Source organism: Drosophila subpulchrella, chromosome 2L (assembly GCF_014743375.2).
Source record: "Drosophila subpulchrella strain 33 F10 #4 breed RU33 chromosome 2L, RU_Dsub_v1.1 Primary Assembly, whole genome shotgun sequence".
Lineage (NCBI taxonomy): Eukaryota > Metazoa > Arthropoda > Insecta > Diptera > Drosophilidae > Drosophila > Drosophila subpulchrella.
In genome coordinates this window covers 19,238,306-19,264,571 of record NC_050610.1, presented here as the reverse complement: position 1 = coordinate 19,264,571, position 26,266 = coordinate 19,238,306, and the positions used below count along the sequence as shown (strand labels likewise).

Here is a 26,266-nt window from a genome sequence, read left to right as displayed (position 1 = left end):
GAAACTGGTATTAAAAGTCACAAGTTAGGGTCTCAGGGAATCAGCCATACAAACATTTGCACATGTCACTAATGCCAATATTTACATACGCCCGGTTGCATTTAAAAGTCCAAGGCATTCGCAATGAAAATTCAACGAAGGTCTGGCTTAGAACACTATTCTTGTTGTCCACAATCAAATTGTCTTGCACCGCCAACTTTTGTATGGCTGGGAGTGGGTTGAGTTGGTGGTGCAATTGATTGGGAGTTTTAATCAATTGTGGCTTGTAGTCAAGCAAAGAAAGCTAGCACATTGTATAGTATGATTTGTAATTACTACTATACAACCTACTACCTCAATTTGCCAGAGAGAAAAAGGTCCTTGGTGTAGTCCTTTTTGCTGGGTGGTTTGGTGTTTAAGGATTTTCTGGGTAGTTTTATTGGCTCGGTTTTTGGTTAAAATGATGTTGGCAAATAAGAAGAATAATGGGGAGAAATCATATTGAAATATATATTTAAATTAAAGTTGTTAAATATGCTTTTGAAATAAAATATTTTATATGATACTGAGTCATTTTAATTTGTTACGTTTTTGTATTATTGTAATTAATAAGTCATAATGTTTATCAGATTTGCTTTTAAGCTCCGAATTATAAAAAAAAAACAGTTTGATTGTGTTTAATTTGGATTTTTATTCATTTTTATTATTGATCAAATCATTTTTAATTGAGAAGTTTTGATCAATAAATTGTATTTAACCAAATTAAACTAAAATTTTGTTTTTTGCTTTAATTTTAAAAAAGGTTTAATTTTATAATAGCAATCCATTTAGTTATCAACATTATTAATTTTGAATAATATTGGTTTATAGTTATTCTGGTCATATTATTATTTTTATAGTTATAATCGCTTTTTAACTTTTAATCCTTACTCCGCCATTATTACAGTTTTTTGATATGTCATTCGATTTTGTTGCCAAAAACCAGTTGTTTGCATTGACAGACTCCCATAATGCCGGTCTTGTAACAGATATAAAACAGCACAAGTTCGGATTTACGGGTTTCTGTTAATGGTCCATATGTAAGTATGCACCATTTCGTGTTGGATTAGAAATTATTTAGGCGGTGATTGAAATTGAATCGGAATGGTCGAATCACCCCATCTGGGTGCAAACTCGTTTAAATCCATTTGGTAATGTTGTGAAATTCCAGCAGGACAATAGAAATGTCATCCGGGTTCTTCTGAGTCATCTGTAACGTAAGAAAGTGTTAAATATTTCATTAAACTTGAAATATCATAGTTACGATTGCTATTGTTTCCTTTAGATCAGGTTTAACAGGTATAAACTGAAATAAAAAATGTATAAAGGTATTTATTTATGTTAAATATTATTGTAAGTCTTTGCATTAGCAATAAATAAATTTTTTAAATTTAGTTTCCACGTAAATTTTTTCACAACAGACATTTTTTAGCCCATTTTTTTAACAAAAATCTAAAGTTCCATTTGCAGTTTAGTTTGCCTAATTCCAGTTATATTTTGTAAATTATGTTTGATTAAAAAAAATGTAAGTTCAATATCCAATTTCTCTTAAATGTTTGTTTATCTTCTTTCCCATTTAAATGGAAATATTACCACATATTTACGTTTATGGTTATTATGGTTACAATGAATCTTCGTGGTCACATCACTATCGAATAATCTGCAAGAGAAAGAGAAAAGCAAAATGAAAAACTATTTTCAATAAACTTGGCCAAATCCCTAATATAATTCTTTTGCTTATTTGTATCTAATGTTAAACATTACATATATTTATAGGTTTATTATCCGTTTCTCTTTATGTTCACATCCAGCAGCGATAAACCGCAAGGAGAGCTTTGCTGAAAGATACAATTCCACTTGACTTGGCCTAATCCCCGATAGATTTGTCTCTCTGGCCACGTAAGCCGATCGCCCAGTTCGCTGCAGTTCGATTCAATTTGCAACAAAGGAAAGCCAGCGATGGAAAAATTGCATTACATATTCATCTTTTTGCACGGAAAGGGGAAAATCACCAAAAAAAAAATACCGAAAAAAAAGAACATAATAGTTCGACGCGAATCTAGACGTATAAACTATATTGAGAGGCAGAGAAGGGGTATATACGGGAAGGTATATATATTATGTATGGATAGATGGATGGATGGTTGGTTGGTTGGTTGGTTGGGTGAGGAAACGTTGCTGCAGCTGAAGCTCAGAACCGAAACTGAGGCTGAACCTGAAGCTATAGCTATGCCACTATGCTCGGCTGAGCGCCGGCAGAGCGGCGACTGCGGCTGTATCTATCGAGTGTTATGGCTATATGAGTGTTGTCGTCCCGAGTTCCCTGTTCCCAGTTCCCGGTTCCCGGTTCCATGTTGCAGCTAGCAAGTACTACATATGTACTAGTGGGGGTACCGGGTTCCGAGTACTGGGTACTGCCGATGCGATTCTCTAGCCGTCTTCACCCATTGGCCCTGCCACTTTTCCACATGTTTTCAATGCTTCTTTCGGTGGTAGCAGACAGTCGTCTGGAGCGCAGTTCGTTGGCTGTACCTATTTTCGCGTATTTCAGCCAGGACCTGCCTCAACAAATTCACAGCAGACAGACGCTACACACACACACACATCGAACACACACACCAACACCAGCAAGAGGGGCTGCTTTCTGGTTTCCTTCCTATTAAAAACCGGTAACAGTCCGCAGCAGCAGCGGCAAAAAGCAGCAGAGCAGCGCTGCAAATTTTTGCACAACGCTTTTTTTTTCTGTTTGCAACTCGTTCTGGTTTCTCTTAAGCTCTCTTAACCCTCTCGGCCACACTCTCTTTTTGTTTACCTTCGGTATTTTATAAAACTTTAATTTCATTTTAAAATATCACCCATACGCCGTGTGTGTCTTACTTATATTTACACTAATTTATTTGCTGTGCAATTTCATTAAAAGTTCGTTATTTATGTAAAAGAAATCACTTTAACGGCATCCTTTGGCCCTGCAGCTCATTAATCAAAAATATATAATTTCATTTGTGTCCAGTCGGCAGGATGCAATCATCTGGAAACTGTTTGCTTTTCCTTCGCTCGCTGCTTGTCAAACGGAATTTTTGTCATTAATTTTCATTTATCGCTGGCAGCAGAAAATTAAATTAAAATTGCGACATTGTCAATGGTAATTTGCTGTGATTGAAAATATTCTGTATGTAAATGCAAGATAAATATAAATATATAAATATAAATATATATAATATTCATCCATCCATCCGTATGAACATATCGTTTTTTAATTAAATGAATATTTTGACAGATAGTTTGCAATGAAAATATTTTTAATAATAAACTCTATTTTAAACAACTTTCAAAAGGATTTAAAAAGGTTTAAAATTTACAAGTGTAATAAAGTAAAACAATACACAATAAAAATGGCTAAAAGATTTAAAAAGTAAAAAAATTTAAATGTATTTAAATACAATTTTATAAAGTAAAAACATATACATTTAATATATATTAATTTTGTATATATTAATATATTTAATATATATCGAAAAATTACTTGTAGTGGGCAATACACGATTTAATTATTTTTTTAAATATGTAGGCTTATATATTTTATACAATTAATTTTTCAAAATAAATTAGAAAATCTTTAGTTTTTGTGTAATATTTAAACCAGCCTAATTATTCAACTACATTTTGACGGTTTCCCCATTAACGCCAACATCAAGCATTGTAAAAAACCAAGGCCAAAGCTCCTACACACACACAAAGCCAATGCCACACATGCACAGTGAAGAACCTACACACACACAGACAGCTCCCATATGTGTGGGAGTTGCACAAAATTATGCAATACACTAATCTCTTCGCTTTCTTCTAACTCTTTGGCCTCTCTTTGAAGAGAGCTCTTTGCGGTTTTGTTGATTCTCACTCAATGCCATTGTCATGGGAGCCGAAAATAGGGTTTTAAAGGGGGTGGGGGAGTTGGTAAGAGGGGTGGGCAAAAAGGGGAGTTAAAAAAAGAGTGGAGCAGAGTCGACATCATCCAACCAACCAATTCAATTAGACTCTCCTGCTTGGCCTTCGCCGCTTTCAAACCCCCTTTTTACCCCCCTTTCTTGTGGAGTTGCGCGATGGCAACCCTATATTGCAGATGGGAGAGTCGAGAGTTGCAGAGTTGATTAACCTTTGGGCGTTCTGTTTTGCAACTTCATTCGTGGAGCTGCTCCGATTTAAATGCTGCCCCAAGAGGCACTTGTATTGGTGTGCCCCGCTCGTTTGTGTGCCTTATGTGTCTCCTTCTGCAGTGTCTGTTGCTCTTCTTGTGTGCATGTGTGTGTGTGTGTGTGTTGTTCGCAGCCATGTTAGCAGCCATTTTTAATGGCCATATACGACCATGCGACGGATCCAACAGCAAGCAGAGAGAATCCGGAGAACGAAACTCCATCTGCAGTTCTGCTCAGATTATGCTTCATTCACTCTAAGCCGCCAAACTCCTTCTGGCCCACAACGTAAACATTTACACAGAGAGAAAATTGTAATGTGCAAATATTGGGAAAGTGTTATATGAATTATCATCGAAGACAATTTTTTATAAGTTTCGAAATATCATATAATCATTTTTATCATAAAAACAAATTATTAATTTTTCTTACATTTTTAAAACGAGTTTCAGTGAAATAGTTTTAAGGAATTTTTAAAATAAAAACATTTTTCAGCCATATATTATGTTGGTATACATCAGGAAGTATTTAAGATATAAGAAAAAAACTTGTGCAAAAAAAAATTTATTTATGGTTTCATAAAGTATTATAATAATATATATATATAATATATATATAAGGTTATAAGAAAAATATTTTTTTCTAAATAAAATATTTTGTACTAGTTGGCCCTAACTGAAAATATACAAATTTTAAATAAATCGAGATGCAAATATCATATAATCATTTTTATCATAAAAACAAACTATTAATTTTTCTTACATTCTTAAAAGAAATTTCAAGGAAAGGGCTTTAAAGAATTTTTAAAATAAGTACATTTTTTAGCCATATATTATGTCATCATAAAGTATCCAAGATATAAAAAAAAATACCTGTACTAAAAAAAAATAAATATAACATATTTCTTATGGTATCTTAAAGTATTGTTTATAAGGTTATAGGAAAAATATTTTTTTCTAAATAAAATATTTTGTACCATAAGACTCCACAAAGTATGCAGCACTTTTTGCACCATTTTTTGTTTTTTAAACTAGTTGGCCCTACTTGAAAACTTACAAATTTTAAATAAATCAAGTTACAAATAAAGTAGATAAACGTTTCTACACTTCCGGAAATATCTGTAAGCTAAAATAAAACACCAATTTCTTTAAGCTTTAGAATTCTTTTTTCTTGAGCCTGTGTTTTTAGCTATTTCTCCTATTTCCCAGTCATGAAAAATTCCTTCTTTTTACTAGATTTTTCCTTCCTTCTCGCTCGCGTTGGTAATTGTAATTGAAATTTGGCGTTGAAGCGAGTAAATGCACCCCCTCTCGCCGCCACTGGGTGCTGCCATCCCACTCGCACCGCGCCTGCACTTTTATTACAGTTGCCGCTTTTTGGCCAAAAGTTGTTTTGGCCTTTCGCTCCGCTCTTCCTGTTTGTTGGTGTGGGTCATGGCTGCCGCGTCATGCTACGGTTCCTCTTAACTCTGCTTTGTTTCTCCCTTTTATTTTTATGTTTCCCTTCGGCTTTTTGCAACTTTTTCCCTTTTGCAGTACATTGACTGCTCCTTTTTATGGCCGAGTCTGGGTCTGGGTCTGGCTTTTTCTGTTTCTGTTTCGGTTTCTGGGCCTGGGACAGCGGCACTTGCCGTGTTCTGTGTGTTTTGACTGGCCTTTTGTCGCTGCTCGGCTGAGATGGCCGCAGGCACAAAATTGTGCAATATTTTTGTCGCCAATTAAATCATATGGCAGGTGACGCGTGTCTCTCAGGGTTTTACGTTTCCGGATATTTTTAAATTTCTAGGTTAAGTAACAGAACAAAACCTATTCGTAAACCTACTCTAAAACTATCAAAAGTTACCATTCCTTAACAGAAAAAATTACGTAGATAATTCTACATTAATACAATTTTTTTTATAATAAACCTATCAAAAATATATTTTTATCATTGTAATAAGTGATATATCATTAATAAAAACTAACTTTTTTTAACATATATGATTTTCCAAAAGAAAAAAACAAGATCATAACTAAACATAACTTTAAATTAAAGTAATTGTGTAAGACTCAAAAAATAAGTGTTCTAAATGCGACGATCGTTTTGGGAAATCATCAAAATCTTTTGCTGCAAAAATTATAAATTATATATTTTATATTTAACCCCAATGCATCTCAAATAAAAAAAAAATTATAGCATTTCTTAACTCTATTAACATAATTAATGAAATGTAATAAGCTTGTAAACTTGTAGATAAATCGATGTAAGGAAATTAAGAATTACATGTGAAATCTATTTTTAAGCTATAGAAAATTTAAGTTCGCCTGTAAGTTTTACATAATAGCCGAACATTTTATAATAATAATACTATATGTTCATACAGTTTTTGTTAAATTATTTAAATCTATACCGTTCAGAAGTTCCTTTTATTAGGGCCTTTAAAATATTTCTTTGATTATTGCAAATCATACCACTTTTTTCCCAAACGATCGGTTATTTCCCAGGCAGAATGCATCATATAAATCTCAATTGATCGATCGATCCCAAGGGCTTCTCTGGCTGGGACCAAATCTCAACCTGTTCCCTTGACTTTTTTGCCGTTTCCTTCACCTATCTTCGCCGTCTTGGACTCTTCTTTTGGCCTGTTGTGACAGCAGCAGAAGAGTATCTTTGGCTGCGATTTGTATCTGCACAGTCGTATCTCTTATTGGCTGCTGTTTATTTGCTCGCTGCGTTCGCTTATTGAGTTTGCTTTATGTCTGGCGAAGGCGAAGGCGTTCAATGAACTCGGAAACTCGGAAACTCTGCGACTGAAAGCCCTGGGACAAGACTCTGTAGACAATCGCTGGCAAACTTTTTCCCTTCATACAACTTGCTATCGTTTTTGGAGTTTGTCGCGAATTATCCGCTGGATGGTCAATGGTTTAAGTGCAGTGGAAAGGGCGCCTTTATTGCTTTTAAGCTTTTTAATTTGTTGAGTTTTTCCTTCTTTGTATTTGTGGTATTAGAGGATCAGACCAACTTTCTAGGACCCATTAAATTGTAACAATAATGGTGTTAATTAAATAATATAATAATATTTCCGATACTATTTTGTTTCATTCATTATAATTTTGTTTTAATTATTTTCATAATCATCTTGCATCTTAATTAACTAAGATTACTTAAAAAATTTTAATATTTCTACTACATTTTTCTTTTGCGGATTATAAACATCTGTTAAGGACTGCAATTTTTTCTAAATTATTTAAGTCCAATAATTTAAAAATTTAATTTAATAATTTTTAAAATGTTTATTTATTTATGTAATATTTATTTTTTTAAGTGGAAGATTAAGCACCTAATTGAAACCGAAAGAAATCCCCAGATATTGGCCAAAAAAAGAGCATTAAAAACGGGATGGACAAAAAATCGGGGAACGAGGGACCCCCGAAGATATTGAAATAACTTTCGGGGGCAACAATGGAGGCGGAAGATAAGCGGCAAAGTATTCCTTCCTTGATATAATTTCGCACTGCGGAAGGGGAGCGAGCGAGACGGGTGGCGCGGCGCGAAAGAGAGGGCGCACGTGAGCGGCCAGACAGCAGGCTGCCTCATGTGGCAGAAACTTCAATGTGGCAGTGGCAGTGGCAGTATTCCAGTGCGAAGTAGCGTAGAATGACGTAGCCGGAGGAGAGCAGCGGCACACAAGCGAAAAGCGACGCCGGCAGCACAGCAGCAACATGCAATTCCAAAGGTCAATGACACGCAACTTGCAGCGCAGCAGCAGCAGCAGCGGCAGCAGCAGCAGCAGCAACAACAGCGCAACGCGATAAAGAGAACCCAAGAGATAACTTTATTTTCTCCGCGCTCTTCCACTCTCTTTAGCGGCAATCTCTTGCTGCATTTGCATTGCAGAATTCGCAATTTTGTATTTGCACACAAAAAATAATCATTTTTAAAGAATTCAACGCGATTAGGAAAAAAATTTTAATCAGAATTTTTTAAGGGATTTCAATTACAATTTTATGTAATTTTTATGTATTATTAAAATTATTTTAAAATTTATTGGTTTCTAAAGATATTACTTAAACATTTAGTGTTTTAATTAATAGTTAATCAATACGTTTTTCTTTGATTTGATTTTTTGTTTTTATATTTTAAAAAAGAATTATATACATTAAATGTATTATTAAAATGAATTTGAAAATCTTTGCCTTCTAAAGATATTATTTTAACATATACTGTTTCAATTAATAGTTCATTAATACGTTTTTCTTTGATTTATACATTATGTACATTAGATTTTTCAGTTTTCATATATTTTAAAAGAGAATTACTTGTTACTTGGGACAGAAAAAATATTTTAAAATGTTAAAGGCTATATATTTAAATATTACAGGTAAAAAGCTTAATATTTAATGAAGGAAAACAAATTTAAAATAGTTAAAGTACTAAAATTAGGAAAACGGAGCTCTTAGGTAATTTCACAAATTTAAAAAAGATTCAAAATTGTGTAATAAATAAATGATGATGATGAAATAAGGCCGCGGCCATAATTCATTTTAGAAAACGAATTTAGGCCGCCGATGAAAATACCACGCGGCCTTAATTCCCGCGGTAAAATTTCCATCCCCCTGTGTAACTCACAAACTAAATTTTGTTTCATTTTTCTTTTTTCAAGTGTACTTATGTTTGTGGAGCCCTCTGACGTTTTCATTCATTTTGCATATTTGCGTACAAACACACAGGCAAACAGGAAATACGCGCAGCTTACACACATTTGTTGTTGTCCTCTTTTTTGTTTGTTGCCTTTCGGTGCCTGTAATTTCTCATTGTAGTTGATTGCATTTCACGCCCCCCTTTGTGGCACCCACAACTGGCATTTATTCAGAGCCCACCCACATGTGCCACAAATTACTTTTGCCAATTTTCATATGCCTGAAAAGCGGGAGAGAGCATCCGTTGTCTTTGGCCTGAGTGAGTTATGAGCGTGAGTGCAGAAGATTTCGTTTCTGCTCGACTTTTCTGCCAGTGTGCGTGGGTGCCGGTCATAAATTATGCACAAAATTGCAATTATTTCCATTAAAACGAGATCTTCCTCATGTGGGAGCAGTCGCCTCACAGTTGACAGCCCAAAGTTTGGTCATAAAAAAGAGGCAGGAAAGTTTCCAAGACTTTCGGTGAGAGCTCAAAAGGTGGAAAAGTGTAAGAACTATAGAAAGTTTTCAACAGAAATTTAATTAGTTTCAGTGACGTTGATGATATTATACATAAGGAAAATGCATTAGTTACAATTAAACCATGTAATATGGGTTAAGCAAAAGATAATATGCTTTTAACTTGACTCGGAAGATATGTTAGATATTACAGATATTACAACTAAAAACCGAGTGTGTGTGAAAATGTATGCACATTCTAGGGCGAACCTTAAAAATCCTGGGATCATCACTTTAACCCGTATTATCCAATTAATTCAACCCATTTAGCTGCGACAAAATGTCAACAGATTCTGGGCAAATCGGGTTAATTAAACAATTAACACATGCCACCACAGATGAGAGATAACGACGAAATGCAATTTCTACAATGAAACCCCATAAAATATTGTTGATTTTTTTCAGGGTTTTTATACCTTTTACGATTGTGTGTGTGACGACAACAAACAAAACGTGCAAGACAAACACAACAAACACAAAAGCCGCAACAAAGAGCAGAGAATGGGGAGAAACAAAAAGCTTTGCGCTAAAAAGTTGGGTTAGGTTAGGGACGCCACATGCAATGGGCCATGGGCGGTGGTTGCAGGGAGTGAGAGGGGGTGAGCGAAACGGGTTCAAAATCCTATGCAACATGGCAACTAAACAAAAGCCAGAAGGTAGACGAACCAAAGTCGCAGCGCATCAGGAATCCAATAGAGCGTGGTACGCGGACGGGGGGGAACGAAAGGGGTTCAAAAAGGGGGAAAGGGGGTTCGGAGGGGAGTACCAGAAGAATGTGAATGTATGTTCAGGGGCGGGGGAACGAAGTGAAGAAGCGGCAAAAAAAAAGCGGGAAGAACAGTGGCAAAAACTCGTTTTATACCGCTTGCTAAAAAATAAATGCAACGTCACTGCGAAAAAAGGGGTCTCGAAGAGTCAAAGAGAAGGCAAGAGGTTCTGGCGAGCACCCTAGGGTCGAGGATCGTTTAAAGCCAAAACCTGAATTTCATCATCGTCATTATCAACATCAATGCAATGCCAATGTCTTTCCAGCACTGAAAGAAATCTAGCAAATAATTAAAGAATAAGCGACCATTAAAAACTCCACACCATTAGGAACTTAACGATCTCGTAAATCCAATTACAAGATCGTTAAAGAATTTTATGGAGTGATTAATATTCGATTGGCAAAGGAAAAAAGTAATAGATAAATAACTTGTACTTAAACTTAGTTTTAAGATAAAAATGTATCAACATTTTAATTTCTTCAAGGGAGTTAATGCATTTTATAGCTCCAATCATTATCATTAAATATTTTTCCCAGTGCCTTTCTATTGGATAGCGCTTTACCAACTTTTTTACGCTCCTTTTGTTAGCTTTCGAGTGCAATGTGCTAGCCAAGCTTAGTCCAATTAGCAAACGAAGCTAATGCAAACACAAAGATCTAATTACGCATACGACGTGTAGACCAAACAAACAAATTTCAACCAAGAAGCTGAGGAAAAAGTGTCTGCAAACCGGTTGCAGTTCTTTCACTTCTTGGTTACTTCTTCTGGCTCCTTGGTCTTCCTTTTGGCCTCCTCAAGGCAGCTGCCAATTAACTGAAGTTTTAACCACCATCGTTCCCCAATCTCCGCTCAACAATGTCTTTTTTATTTTCTTTTTAATCAAATAAGAGCTGTAAAAAAATAAAGTACCTATTCAAAACCGTTAACATTCCAAAGGTTAGGAAATTTCTATACTGAAGAAGTATTAATTTGTCTTTGTCTTTTTTGGTAATGCTCTATAATCCCAACTACTTTTTGTATATATTGTCAATATAATTAGAATTAACAATAGAAAGCCCTTGAATGATCTAAAAAATATAAATATTTTTGGATTCTTTAAAATGTTGCCTTTTACAATATTTTTTAATTGATACTAAAGTTTAACCATATTTTTTAAAGAGTATGTGTATAAAGTTATTTTCTTAATTATTCGATTTTTCCCTTTTACCAAAACTTTAAAGCTTCGTTCAACAACACTTGTTCTTTAACTCGAGTTGTGTGTTCCTTATTTCTTTTTGTTTTATTCAACTTTTTTGCATTCAATTGGCTTCTTTGGCGAACTTCCGCCTTCAGTCGAGTTCTGTTCAGTTTTGAGTTTATTGTCTGTTCTTCTGACTTTGTTTCGGGCCAATTCTTTAGAAGTTTCTTCTCTTGCTGGCGGCACAAATTAGTTGTACCGTTGAATTCAGCGACTTGGACAGCAACAGAAGATCAGGGGAAGGGTTAACAACAGCCACTATATAATTTTCGGCCAATTTCAGGTCGACACAAACGAACGATAGCGTTTTTACAAGGGATTTGCTGGTGTTGAATGAAGGCTATAATTTGGCCTTATGATTGTGATAAAATCTTATGAAATTGAGAGCCACAAAATATTGGTTACATATTTGGGAATGCGATCAGGGAATTGATGTAATGCAAGGAACTTTTACCAAAAAAGAGGTTGTAAAGTTATGTTTCTTTAATAGGGAAAAGAAGTGTAGAAAAATAAATTCGAAGGAAAAGTAAAAAATTAATGCAACAAAAATATTTTACGGTACAAAGGCACAATTTTTCTTATTTTTTGTTGTACTTAACGTAATTGTTTTTTCCTCTACCCGCTGTTTTCACATTAATTTCCATTTTTCTCATTTAAATAGCGGGTTGTGAGAATTTATTTATTGATGTCGGTTAGCCCATTTTTTTGAACGATTAAAATTGTTTCTATTGTGTCTGGTCGGTCTAGGAAAACATTCCGTAATTTATTGCAATTCGCTGTAATTGTTAAGTCAACTTGGATTACACAATTAACGAACGATTGTAATGTATATCTACAGCTAAATTGAAGAATATTTTACATACTATAAGTAAAGATATTTTTTCAAATTATTCTTTTTTACAAATTACATAAATAAATATTTCAAAGTAATATTTATCATTCAATGCTTTTCCGAAGCTCAGTTAAATCCATATTTGAGTTAAACAGTAATCGAAACCGCTTCGATGTCGGTTATTTGAAAGTTTATATGTAAGCTCTTGAATAACAAAAACGGAAACAAAGCCTTAATGAAACCGAAGACCAAATGGGGAAAACAGGCGAAGTAAGGGGTCATTTTCTATGGCTAATGAGAAACAGTTGGTTGGGCTATCCATGTTTATATTTATGTGATTGTACATATACGACTTTATATATATAAATGCGAGTGTGTGTGTGCATCTAAGCTGGTGGTGTTTGTAAATGTGTGTCACAGTGGATGACATAATTCAAAGTGAAACGGATGACATTCATTACGATGCATTTGAACGAAGCCAGCGACAGCAGCAGAGAAAAAAGCGTACATATGGAAATATTTTGCAAATTGCAATGTAGACAAAGCTAACCCTTTGTACGACCTGGAATGCAATCTCTTTATTATACCCCTCTGATCCCCTTTTATTTTCCTTATTCCTTTTTTTTCTTCTGATGAGGATTCCCCCTTTTTATTTTGTTTGATGGTCATGCTCTGAATACAGTCCTTATTCTTTTCGCACAAGTACAGTTATGGGACAAGTTAGGAACCTTTCTTTTTTTGCAAGAGGGTGATCCTCCTGCTCATGCGTACAGAAGTCAACCAAGCAGTTGGCCAAGGGTTAATCTGTTGTCGACCTTCCGTTACTGTCAATCTACCGTTCTGAATTCATCTCCGTTCCAATTGCTCGACCACCAAAAGGTCCTTGGTATATAGAGGGGGAAATGCCCGCCACGGGTGACCAGGATTATGGTCGTTAGTTATTGATGACACAGCAGGAGGGCGAGCTTTGAACAGGTGCATCTCCTGTGGCAGTTTGTGACAGTCAACATGGCGTATGCGCAATTCTGACCAGCAATTTGTTGGCCTCAACAAAGTCACTTAAGAGTCTGTATCTCAGGGATTAGGGGATTAAGTTGGTCTTGACAACTTGTTATAGCTTAAATAAGAAAACTATTCAAGCACATTCATAGCTCATAGAACCAAAGATTTCCTTTCTACATTAACAACATTCATATCTAATACATATTTATAGGAAATAGAAAACCTAATGGTATTATTGCTCAAAGAATTTTATCATTACTTTGCATATCTTTTGCCAAAGCATTAACGTATATATTCTACAAAGATGTTTTTAAAGAATTAATTTAATGAAATTCTTTTTCAGACAATAAATTTTAGAAGAATTTTCCAGCTATTTCGAAGCAGACTTGCCATCTACATTAACCACATCCTCTAATACCAATCTCTGAATGCAGCCACATTTTTCAAAGTTTCTTTGGTATCCCTCATGAAATTCTCGTCTGAATTTGTAGCTTTTAAGCCCCTAGCTTAATCTGCCTTAATCCTACCAACAGGCAACGTGGCGTATGCGTGATATGTTTTTGCCTCTAATTGAAATACTTTGCCAAAGACACTTTGACTTGCAAAAAAAAATGAAGAGAAGGCTTTAATTGTGCACTAAGCTGCTTATAAGCGCCTCCCCACCTTTTTTTTTCGTAGTTTTTGCAGATGCAGCGGGCCAAAGCGCTGAAGAGGAAGACAAGGCATTCTATAGATACACAAAAGAGAGCCAGGAACATGGACTTGATTCGATGCAAGATGGGCAAGTGGGCGGCGGGAGGGTTGAAGTACTAGTGCGGCTAGTTATTTTATGAATCTTTTGCCTCTATTCTTTCAGATTCTCATCTTGTTTTTTCAATTTTTCTTTAACCTTGTCCTCTTTTTTTAATCTTTTCTTATTTTTCCAACTTTGTATTATATTTTTTTTGCCTTTAAAATTGGTTTTTGTTCCTTATGATGTTTGTTTTTTATTGCTTTTTACATTTGTTTTTAAGTATTTGGTCTTCTTTTCTCGTTCCTCTTGTAAAGCTAATTTTTCCTTTCCATATAATACTTTAAAAAAAAGTTGTCTTTGCTTTCTTCAATTTTTGTCTTTTCTCGGTAATTCTCTTTCCTTTCTCCCACAACTTTGGGAAATATTTTCATTTTAATTCTTTAGCTTGATATATATTTTGTAGACATTCTTTATAAATTTAATTATTTTTTCCAAATTTTTCCTTTCCATATAATACTCTAAAATAAGTTGTCTTAGCTTTCTTCAATTTTTGTCTTTTCACGGCATTACTCTTTCCTTTCTCCCACAACGTTAGGAAATATTTTCATTTTAATTCTTTAGCTTGATACATATTTTTTATACATTCTTTGTATATTTAATTATTTTTTCCAAATTGTGTTGCATTTTTTCGGCGACTGAGAGATGGGAAATGGGAACTGGAGAGGAGGCCGCCATTGCTGACTAGGTTCGGCATCTCAACGCACGACGATGATGCGATGACGTCGTTTCCATGGCTGCCGGAGTACAGTCATAGAAAGAGAGGGCATGGTGGCGACCGAAAGAGACGGCAGCTGGGCGACCGAAAGGGAAGGCTGCGGGTAAGAAACTTAATGTAGACAACGCATCGCATGCATAAACTACAGAATTCCTTTTAAAGCGTAAAACTGCATCCGATAGATATATAGATACAAAGATGCTCACAGACACAGACACAGTCACACCGACACAGACCGTAGATACAAGTCGAGAGACTTTTCCTCAGTCTATTCATCTGTCTGTGAATGCATCTCTATACTTGTCGATGTGTCGCTCAGCGGTCTATGTACTTGTGTGCGTTTCCCTCGGTGTATTTACTTTTCACATTGCATTGCTCATATTTACTTGAAATTCAATTTGCAAACATTTTACGTAGCCCTTTGTTTGCTCAAGTTTCAATTGTACTTCTTGTTTTTCCTTTTTTCATCAACCAGCTCTCTTTTTATCTTGTAAATATTTTTGCATTTATTACGCATCAGTTTTGAATGATTTATAAGGAGGCAGAGATGCATTGTAATTCTATAGGCAAGCTGCTCTCAGATTAAATGCATTTCAATAAAGAAATTCAGAGAGACTTATCTTAAGTTTATTGGCTAACAACTTTTTTATCCCAAATACAGATAGCTCATACAGTTTTCTATTATTAATCAGAGGCAATATACTTTTAAGATCTTAGGACAACTAAAGTTTACAACTCAGATGTACCTGAAGTTCCTTCTTGTATAAATAGTATCACACCTGCAATTTTGTTTATATTAAATATATCAGAACTTGGTTTCATATTTCATTTGAATTCTTTTTAATGCCAAACAAATGTGCCTTTGAACAACAGAATCAAGGTTAAATACGATATGGCTAGTAACTCGATGCTACGCCTCGTATTCCTCTAAACCAATATCAGATATCATATTTTTCGCTCTTGCCGCTTCTATATCAAAGTGTTTGCTAAACAATCAAATTATTTGTATAAATAAACAGCCATGACATCAGCAACTGCTGACAGCTGAGTCGAGTCGAGTGGGAGTTGTTTGGCAGTTGGTTGCAAATGGGGAAAGGAGAGCCCTGCACAGATACAGATACATTTACAGATACAGATACAGATACCCCAATACAGCTGCAGGATGCACAAAATCAATGTCAAAGCCTGCTGGGTTCGGCGGTTTGTGGAGGGGAAGGACTTGGGGCAGTGTGAAAGAGCGGATGGCAAACAGAAAATCACCGCTTGACTGGCGACATATGCACTGGGTGCCCAAGTACCTCCTGTACAGTACCTCCAATAAACCCCCCCCCTGATATGTGTCCATCCAACTGGTTTCCAGCTGTGACGACTGCGGGTGCAAAAAAAAACAGGATGGGGACAGGAGACTGGAGATACAGGAATAGTTCGCCAGCAATGTTAGTTCAAGGGCGGAATCAAGGCTGAGCTCGGTTTTGGAGCTGCCTGCTATAAATAGCTGCTCTCTCTGTCTATCCAGACGATGTGCTGCCCTCTCTGTCGCACTGTACACCACACGGCGTATACGCAATAGCTGCAACTCACCACAGAAAAAGGAAATTGCACGGCATGTCCTTCGGCGTTCGCTCGGCGTTCCTTGTTGTTGTTGTTGGCATTGTTGCATGCGGCTTGGCATCCTCTTTGCACTTGAACCATTGTCCTTTGGCACCGCTACCCATCCCTTTCTCGCCTGCCCAACAAAAATAAGGAGTTCAAATGGTACGAAAAAAAAAAAAGGAAGTTGGAAAAAGTGCTGCCATTTTCATATATTTTCCGTTTTGTTTGCAAAGTTTTCAAGTCCTGAAAGGATTCTATAAATTCACATTTACTTTCGAGTTTGTAAACATATTGATGATGCTTTCAAGTCCTTCACAAAGTATGGCAAATATTTTAACGATATGTTTCCCCTAAATCGTATTGTATGTTCAGGATTTAATAATTGTTTTTTCGTTGTATATTTAATACCCCACTTTAGTGGCATTCTTTTTGTTGTGCGCCTTGATTTCTATGGAAATGCTGATGATGAGTAATTCCAGTTGTAGATACACAACATGAGGAAATGGCCGCCAAGTGCAATGGAATGCCTCTGGGGCTCGCAGAGAATTTAATAATTGCACTGCCCATTCTACTTTAAATACTTCAGCCAAGGTCGAAAGGAAACGCTGGACTATGAGTCAGAACTAAAATAATATTTGCATGGAAGGTAAGGGTTTTTAATGGGGCTATTTTAAATTGTTGAGACTTGAAAACTGTGAATAAGTTTTACGATTTCAGAGAAAAACAAACAATATTGCAAAATATTTAATAGAGCAGCAGAATTTAATGGCTTATGGTACTATTAATTTAAAAATTTAAGACTTTTACTATGAAAAAACGATTTATTTTATTTAATTCTAAGTTTTTCAATATTTATAAAGGTAAGGACTATCACTAACAAGTTTCGTAGAATTGGTATTACCTAAAAAGGCTTTAAAAAATTCTTTGGGCCAGAAAATCATCTGCTTGATCTATTATACATATGTATTGGAAGAAGCGATTAATCCGTACATTTTTATTATCAAACCAATGGCTTCCCCCTTCGAGAAAAAAACCAAGTGCATTCAACTGCCGTTGGCATGACGCGCATTTAAAAAATATAAAAAATGAAAACAGGGATCACAAATAAAATGAATTAATTAATTATTAATACATTGCAATGTCTTTGAATTTCTTGGATATATTCAAAGAGTCTATAGAGCAATTTTCCAATTTTAATTATATTTTTAAGTACTTTTTCCAGCTGCTTCTTCTTTCCGCAAGCGAACAAAAGCGCACGCATACCACTGCAGTTTCGCTCAGTTGGCCTATCTGTGTGGGTTAAAGTTTCCTGCATGTGTGTGTGTGCATGTGCATGCGCAGTGCAATTTTCAATTTGTTGTTGTTGGCTTTCGTAGGGCCCCCTGCTTGTTTTTTTTGTTTTTGCTCATTCGCTTTTGGCCTGCACTTTGCTTTTCGGTGCTCGTGTGTGTGTGTGTGTGTGTGTGTGTGCGATTCGTGTGTGTGTATGGGTATGACTTCATTTCCTTTGTCGTAGGTCATCATCAATTGCACAGAAAATGCGTTTTAATTGCCTTCAATTGATTTTCATAATGAAAATTGCAGCACAGAAATGTTTAATTTTAGTCTGGCTTAATTTCAGCTTGTTTAAATATGATTTTAAGGTATTTTTGGTAAGAAAAAAGCTTATAAAGTTTTAAGTAACTGAATTTTAAGAGAAACATTTTATAAACACAGAGTTATTTGTCAATTTGAGAATGATTTATTTAACAAAATTAAAAAAATGGGCATAGAAATAAATTAATTTAAGAAAAATTCCAGCACAAACAAATTTGGAACGCTTTTTTGGGCAATTTTACATAAAGAGATAAAGATATTTATTTTTTTTGGTATGTGTTGTTCTCAATTTATTTTTATGTTGAAAATATCTCCAGAATATAGTTTATAAGTTCAAACTCTAGTGAAAAAGTTTTTTATTTGAATTTTTATTTGAGTTTCTAGTTTAAACTGTGACTTTAATTATTTTTCTGCTCCTTCTTAAACCCTTTTTAAAACGCTTAAAATTTTTTTTAATGTTTAAAATAGTCAATAAATGTTTTTCCTTCACTTTTGCACGCACGCACTACATTTTATTTTACAGCCATTATTTATAGATTTGTTTATTTGTACCAGCTTTTATTTGAAGTTCAACTTTTTGTGAATATATTTATGTTTTTATGGCATTTTTCCGCTGCATTGCCACTAGCTGCAGGCATTTCAAAGTCGCGTTCCGCACTGACAAAAGGGTAGAGAACTTATTCACCAACGCATTTGGCTGCCAGGGTTGCCACCGTGCCGAAAGCCCCCACAAATAAGCAAAAAAAAAAAGAAAAAAAAGAGTGCAGAGAGGGGAAAAAAATGGTAATAAAAGCAAATGAATCGCACCAAGTGCATCCAGTGCACACATACAAAGGGGTGAATAAAGGGGGAGGGGATAAAGGGGAGAGGCAAGCCGGCCGCTTTTTGCGTGGCAATTTGTTTGTGTGTATTGCAATTTCTGGCTGCAGTCTCTCTCTCCCTCTCTCTTTCTCTCGCACACACACACACGCAAATCCCAAAGATTCAAGCTACATATATTTTTAAATATTTTTCCTCCTCTGTAATCTGTATTTCTTAAATATTTTCTCGCTTACCAGTGCTGCAAAACGTAGCTGCAACCACAAGTTCTCAGTTTTTTTTCTCTTCTTAGGCACACTCGATCGCACCTGTTAAATGCAAATCATTTCTCTTTCGCCAACCACAAGAATTCGTCACAATTTTCAGTGTAGTCACGCACACACAGACAGCCAATACGCGTACACCCACACGCACACAGTTGCAGCAAGAAGAGGAAGCGTGATTCGCGAACCGCCGTGTGCAACGAGACTTTTGCAAATGAAATGCAATTCTCAACTGGAAATTCGCGACAAAAGAAAGCGGCAGCGGCAGCGACGTCGACGTCGCCGTCTGCTGCAAAAATGACGCTCAGCGAAAGCAACAACAAAAGCAGCGGAAAGAAGTTTGCAAGTCAAAAGAGAGCCCCACAAAGCTTGCAGTTTCTCTTAATCAGGTGGATGACTTGCTGTTGTTTTTGTACGTGCATGTGTGGGTATCTCTCTTTTCGCTGCAGTTCCGCAATTCATCAATTGATGAAAATCTGATGAAAAATGTGACTGAATCGGTGATGATACACTGCTAATTATGCATTAAAAGTTAATACATTTTTCAAGTTTTGATATAACATTTTTGATAAATCCCTATTCAGAAGTTTAAGAACTATTCAATGACAGAACATTTTTTCGAATGGAAAACTTTCGCAGTATCAGCTTTCAATTGATTTTACTTGGAACCTCGAAAATTTAAAAAAAACATTTGGGGTATTCGGTACAAAATATTTATTGTAACATATTGGGAAAGAATTTTATTATTGTTATTATATTATTTGACTTTCATTTTAAAAGTATTTTGATAAAAGTTTTTTACAATTTATGCAAAAGTCTTGCATGTCTATGAAAAGTATTTATTTCTGTTAAACAATGTACAAGAGAAAACCAAATATATGTTATTGATTACTTTTATTTTAAAGGTAATAATTCCTGATCAATGTTTTCTATTTTACAAATATACAAAGATTTTAAAGAAAACAAAGATCAACTATAAAATTGGCTTTACTTGGCCCTTTATCTTCAATTTTTATGTACAAATTGGAAATAACACCAAATTACCAACTTTTTGTACAGAAATCAAATAGGTAACTTTTAAAAAGTTTTAATAATTATAAAAACCCATCCATATAATGTAAAAGGAGCATCAAAACAAATGTACATATGTATTTTGATGCCACACTTCCTATTTTGGAATGCAAACGCACTTAAGCAAACTATCAGTTCTCTAAACTATAAAGTGTAAGTCGAAAAGGGGCCTGAAGATCATTGCCCGAGCGCCAAAAGCCAAACCCTTTAACGGTCAATTTTTAAATTCGATAAGTAAAAATCGGTTTGGATCACAGCTAAATTCAAAAGCAGCTGTCACACTGGGCAGCATTCGATTCTCGACACCCATGTCATCGAATAGTCATCGATTTTAGTTCCAGCTCTACCGCACCGCACTCGTGCGACCGAATTTTAATAATAATTTGAATTTATTAATTAAAACCGAGCAATCCCGCAATGGCATCCATCCTGAGGACGGGGAAACTGCTGCGTTACTTCGCCGGCTTCACGAGGAACGTGGTGGTGAACTCGGTGCGCGAGAACGAGAGCAGCAATCTGCTGAACAATGCGCCCTGCATGTGCGGACAGTTCCAGAAGTGAGTAAAACCACAAGGAACCGGCATTACGCAATGCATTCGAGTATTTATGTAAATAGTCCGGGATTAGGCGTTTTCCATTGATTAATACCTGAAGAGAAGGGGTCATGGCACTTAAAGGCAGGGTAGTCTCGGCCATATAGGGTCTCAAATATTTACATAACCTCATCTGGTTTAGGGGACCTATGGGAGCCACCTATGTGGTCATCCCATTTTATGAACTTGGAAAGTTAAAATAAACTTAAAAATTCTGTAAATGCCATATGTATTTTATGAACCAACTATTTATATTTATTTTAATTTATAAAAATCAATATTTTATAAACCCTTCCCATTTAAACCTACCTATGTACATCCGGTATGGCTTTAAAATTCGATTCCTTGTAACACCCGAAGAAATATATTATAATATCCTTGTTTTATAATTACCTTACACTAATTATGCTCTTATTAAAATCTAAGAAAAATTTTGAACGATTTTTAAAAATATTTCTCAACTGACAAAGCTGATTTCAAGTGATATACTTATTTGAAACTTTCCCCCTTTCAGCGGTTTTGCCACAAATGCCGCAGCCAAGACTGAGCTGAGTCTGGACAAACAGATTCGCCGGCTGGACCAGGATGTTCGCCGCATTGGACGCATTTCTCGACGGGATCTGGAGGAGATACTCGATGAGATTCGCACCCACAGAACGGCCACCAGTTCGCAATCTCTGCTGGTGATTCGCTGCTGTGGAAACCTGGTGCCCGAAGAGCTGCCCGAGGTCAGGACGGCTTTGGTCCAGGAGATCTGGAAGACCCTGAACGCCCTGAATGTGCCCATGGACATCTCGCATTACAATGCCCTGCTCCGAGTTTACTTGGAGAATGAGCATGGCTTTGCGCCCACTGATTTTCTGGCGGAGATCGAGGCCAAGGGAATCGAGCCCAATAGGGTAACCTACCAGCGATTGATTGCTCGCTACTGCCAGCAGGGTGACATCGAAGGAGCCACTAGGATTTTGGAATTTATGAGGGCAAAGAGTCTTCCGGTCAATGAGAATGTCTTCAATTCTTTGATCCTGGGACATTCGCAGGTTAGTAAATTAAAAACGTCGGATATCTGTGGAGATTAAATATAGATTTTTAAGAAACACCCACAAACTAAACCTAGGAAAATCTCCATTTGTTTTTAATTACAAAGTGATAAGAACATAACATAATTTAGTAATAATTTAGTAGTAATCTTCATTAATTAATGGTTTGAATACCTTCACAGGCCAACGACTTGGAGTCCGCCAAAGGCATCCTGGGAGTGATGAAGCAGGCGGGATTGGAGCCCAGTGCGGACACATACACGACTCTACTGTGCGCCTTTGCCCGCCACGGAGATCTGGCTGCCCTGAAGGAAACCCTGGCTGAAAGCGAGAAAAAAGAGATCATTTTGCTGGATAAAGATCTGCTGGACATCGTGTACACGCTCACTGTCAATGGCCATGGAGAACAAGTGGATGAGGTTCTGACCAAGCTGCGTCTATCACCTGGATTTAATCAGGATGCGGTTAATGTGATCCTTCGCCTGGTCAACAAGGGTTACGAGGATGTGGGTCTGAAACTCCTCCGCGTGATGCCGAGGAGCAGTCGTGTAAACGGCGAACTTGTTGATGTGGGAGCCTTCTTTATCAGACAGATGGTCAAGGCTAACCGGCCCGTGGAGAAGATCCTGTCCATTTGCAAGGCGTTGCAATCGGAGGGACTTAATCCCAAGGCTTTGACAATTGCCACTGAAGCTGGCTTGACCAACGGAGTGGTAAACAATGCTCTTCCCCTGCTGCAAGAGATGAAGAATGCTGGTTTGCCCATCAGACAGCATTATTTCTGGCCTTTGATCTGTTCTGTGGAATCCAATCAGGTTTTGGAGATCGTACGTCGCATGCAGCAGGAGTTTTCGGTGTACCCTAACTCTGAAACCGTCAGGGACTATGTTATTCCCAACTTGAAGGAGAAGAACTGGGAGAGAATTGTGACCGCTTTAAGGGATGCTGGAGTTCCCAACTCCACTGCTGTGACCTCTGCTGTTTACTCCGCCCTGGTGACCCACCAAATTGCCGATGCAGCCAAGCTAATGGAGCAGAACAGAGCATACTATGTGCCTTTCTTGTTTAGACAACCCTTGATCCTGGCCCTTAGTCACACCAATGATTATGCCTCCTTTATCCGCTGTGTCCGCCAAATTCACGAGGGTTTGCAATTCAGACAAGGCAAGGAGGAGGAAGCTGAGCCGGTGGAAGGCGGAGCTGCTGCTTCTGCCGATCGCAGCACTCCTGATGTTGTCGGTGCCATTGTCCAGGAAGCGTCTATTTACTTCCGACGAGATCGCGCGGCTACGTTAGAGAAAATCCTTAAGGGATTGGTCAAGCAGGGGTTGTCAATTAGCAGTGCCAAAGCTAGCCAGTTATCAGAGCAACTGGGTTCCGAATTGACTCCAAGGATTTCAGAACTTTTGGGCAAACTAAGCTCAGGTGAACTGCAGCCGGTTGCTCTGCCAAATAACGGCAAGAGAAGTCTGGACTCGCTCTCCATTGATGGTAAGAAATTTCTTACATTTTTATTTAATATTTATTTAATGAGTTCTTTTTATTTTCCAGAACTCGAGCGATTCATCGTCAATGTAGAGGGCAAGGGCGAGAATGCCAACAACATCAAGAGACAACTTTTGACCGCCTGTTTCCGTTCACAGAACCTGGATAAAACCCTTCAGGTCATCGAGAAACTCGAGACCGAGAAATTCCAGATCCCGATTGGAGTCTATGCCCAGCTCATTGATCTCTATACGCATCACAAGAAAAGTGCCGAGGCTTTGGAGAACTATGAAAAACTGAAGGCCAAGGATGCCACCTTCAAGTTGGATAACTTAAAGACTGTGCGACTGGCTGATCTGCTCCTGCAAGAGGAACGTGTCGACGCTGCTTTTAAAGTACTCGAGGATAACAAGAAGGATGCACCTATATCCGAAGCCGAAGGAAGCTTTAACTATGTGAGCACCGTGTGGAGAATTTTAAATTCCCTCGCTGAAGCTGGTGAACCGGAAAAACTGCGCAAATTATTCGATGCCCTGGTCGCTGCCAACTATGCTGTGCCCACCAATGTGCTTCTTGGTCCCCTGATCAAGGTTCATCTGGTAAAGGATGATATTCCAAAGGCCATTGAAGCCTTTGAGGAGATTTGCCAGAAGCATAAGTCGACACCCTGGAAAAATGAGCTGGCTTGCCGCTTGATCCAAAAAGAAGATGCAGCGAATCTGCAGAAGTTGACCGATTTGAGCACCGCAATTCATGGTGAAGTTAACAGCCTTTACGATCTGGTCTTCTCCTTTGTGGAGTGCGGTCGTGTGAGGCAGGCCAGGAAGATCCTGGAGACCCCTGGATTGCGCACTCGTCCCCAGAGGATTAGCAGTGCTTGTGATCGCTACAAGAATGAGGGATTGCTCCAGCCTCTGGAAGGTCTGATTGAAGCCACAAAAGACCTGGGCCACATCGATAGAAATAAGATTTACTACACCTTGCTTTTGAGCTACGACAAAGCAGACGAGGCGGAGAAGGCACTTGGTCTGTGGACCAAAATGCAGGAGGAGTCTCTGACACCCAACGATGCTTTCCTTTTGAAACTGGCAGACATCCTCAAGAGGAAGAACATTGATGTGCCTTTTGTGGTGCCCGAAACGCAAAAGGAACAAGCCAAAGCTAGGAAAAACAAAGCTAATAATCAAGCGAAAACAGAAGCGACTACTGAAACTTCTAAAATAGCAGAGCAACCCAAGGAGAAGCCTCCAAAGAAGGAGCAAACTAAGACGGAAGCAGTAAAGACTACTCCACCTAAACCCGTTTCCCATTTGTCTGGCTTCCGCAAAGCTATCTTGGCCAACGATCCCGATGCAGCCATCTCCCATAAACAGAGATTTCTGAGTGGAGAGAAGGTTGGTGCCCTGGACACTTCCCGACTGATTGAACTTCTGGTTCGTGCCGATCGCCTAACAGAGGCCACAAAATACGTTGAGGAACTGCTGGGCGACAAGTTGCATCCACAGCCCAAGATCTTTAAGTTTTACCTGAACAAAATCGCCGCTGCTGGTGACTTGGAAACACTTGAGAAGATTGGCAAGCAGCTGACCGAGGAGCAAAAGCGTCTGGTCTCGTTCGACAACCGTTTCTGTCATGCTAATATCGTGGCCGGAAAGGCTGATCAGTTTCTTAAGCACTTAACCACGGAAATTGATGGAGCCAAAACTCCTGAGGAGGCGACCAAGCTGGCCGCAAAGTTCCCACGCGGTGGAGCTGTGGGCATTTTGGAAAAACACCCTGAATTGGTGCCACAATGTAGGTTATACAAATATTTAAGAGTAGAAGAGGGAGTAAAATAATAACACATTTATATTGCAGACCAATCCCTGGCCGAGAAGTTTGCCGCCCACAATCAACTTGGACCCATGAATGTCCTGTGGATGCACCTCATTTCCAGTGGTCAGGAGGTGGCCTCCAAGGAGATCTGGGATAAGCACCTGTCCAATGCCCCAAGGCTGATGTTCCAGCGCGTTTTGCAGACGGCACGGGAGCAGAAGGACGAGAAACTCGCCTCCACGGTCATTTCCCAGCTGAAGGGCAGCAAAATCTCGGAGGGAGCTATCGGAAATGCCTACTCCTGCCTCATCGACATCCAGACGACCAAAGGAAACTCCGACAAGGCCATGGATGTGTTGGCCAATGCCATCAAGGAAGTCTCCCTGGAGAACATCAATAGGACAGCACTGCTTCGCTTAAAACAGGCGGTTGAGGAGAAATCGCAAAAGTTCCCCTACACGATTCCCGAGAAGCGAACAAAGGCCGATGACTCCAGCTCATCGTCATCCTCGTCGTCCTCCAGCGACGACGATGTGTCGCCATCGATACCCGAAACCGTTCCACCCAAACCGGACAGCAAGGCTTAGTGGCTTTCGGATAATGTCCTTCTCTAGTTTAACCCGTCGTGATTAAAGCCTATTTTTAAAGTATTTACTATGGATAAACAATTTGTAAACTTGTAAACTAAAATAAATTTAGTTGTTTTGTTGCGAAATTGAACTGATATATGTATTGGAAATTTTAGTAGGGCAATTTGACGGTGTAAAAATTATTGTTTTTGGAGCTATGACTAAAAGTAGAGAAAATATCAAATTGTGGACCGTGCCTAGTTCAAATGCCATTGGCATTTTTCTCAAATTACTGGCAATAAACAAAGCTAAGAGCCTAGCAATAAATTTGGGAAACAGCCTAGCAATTTGCCAAGAAAAAAAACCTTGAAAGAAGCATAGAAATAAGCCTAACAAGAAGCCTAGTAATAATCCTGGCAAAAGGTCATTCAAAAAGTATAGCAATAAGCCTAGAAAAAAGCCATGCAATATGCCTATCAAAAAGCCAAGCAAAAACAAACGACATTGAATATATTTTGAATTTCCGAAATAAAATCTAATAAGTAATTAAAGATTTCCCATATCAGGAGGGTGACACCGCTAGTTGCTGACCTAGACACCAACCTGACTTTCAGCATGACCGTTTAAGATAATATTTTTGGTATATTAAATTGGTATAAGTATATTTCTCAGGGCCGGACGGTATAATTTA

At 37.6% G+C, this 26,266-nt stretch overlaps 1 protein-coding gene and 1 long non-coding RNA gene across 9 annotated transcripts; one reads left to right on the top strand and one right to left on the bottom strand.

The window, feature by feature from the left end:
• Nucleotides 1–810: 810 nt before the first annotated feature.
• LOC119548105 lies at nt 811–19,189 on the bottom strand. 8 transcript variants are annotated; one of them, XR_005219269.1, is made up of 5 exons: nt 18,473–18,625; nt 16,313–16,457; nt 1,612–1,678; nt 1,283–1,324; nt 811–1,228 (listed from the first exon to the last, which is right to left on the bottom strand). It is a non-coding gene; the product is annotated as an uncharacterized LOC119548105 (long non-coding RNA). The 8 variants fall into 8 exon arrangements; XR_005219271.1 differs by lacking the exons at nt 16,313–16,457; nt 18,473–18,625 and adding an exon at nt 18,976–19,189; XR_005219273.1 differs by lacking the exons at nt 16,313–16,457; nt 18,473–18,625 and adding an exon at nt 18,976–19,189 and having other exon boundaries at nt 1,623–1,678.
• Nucleotides 19,190–20,403: 1,214 nt separating this feature from the next.
• On the top strand, nt 20,404–25,726 carry LOC119546881 (leucine-rich PPR motif-containing protein, mitochondrial). The gene is made up of 5 exons (XM_037853495.1): nt 20,404–20,630; nt 21,181–21,706; nt 21,889–23,197; nt 23,258–24,985; nt 25,049–25,726. Exons 1-5 carry the CDS (start codon nt 20,491–20,493, stop codon nt 25,591–25,593), a joined length of 4,248 nt encoding a protein of 1,415 aa, XP_037709423.1. The 5' UTR covers nt 20,404–20,490; the 3' UTR covers nt 25,594–25,726.
• The last annotated feature ends 540 nt before the right edge of the window (nt 25,727–26,266 follow it).

Bases quoted from the DNA above. Each gene is read 5' to 3' on its own strand.
- LOC119546881 (XM_037853495.1), top strand. From the start codon at position 20,491: ATGGCATCCATCCTGAGGACGGGGAAACTGCTGCGTTACTTCGCCGGC. The intron at 20,631-21,180 runs GTGAGTAAAACC...TCCCCCTTTCAG, and splicing joins ATGTGCGGACAGTTCCAGAA to CGGTTTTGCCACAAATGCCG. The intron at 23,198-23,257 runs GTAAGAAATTTC...TTTATTTTCCAG, and splicing joins GGACTCGCTCTCCATTGATG to AACTCGAGCGATTCATCGTC.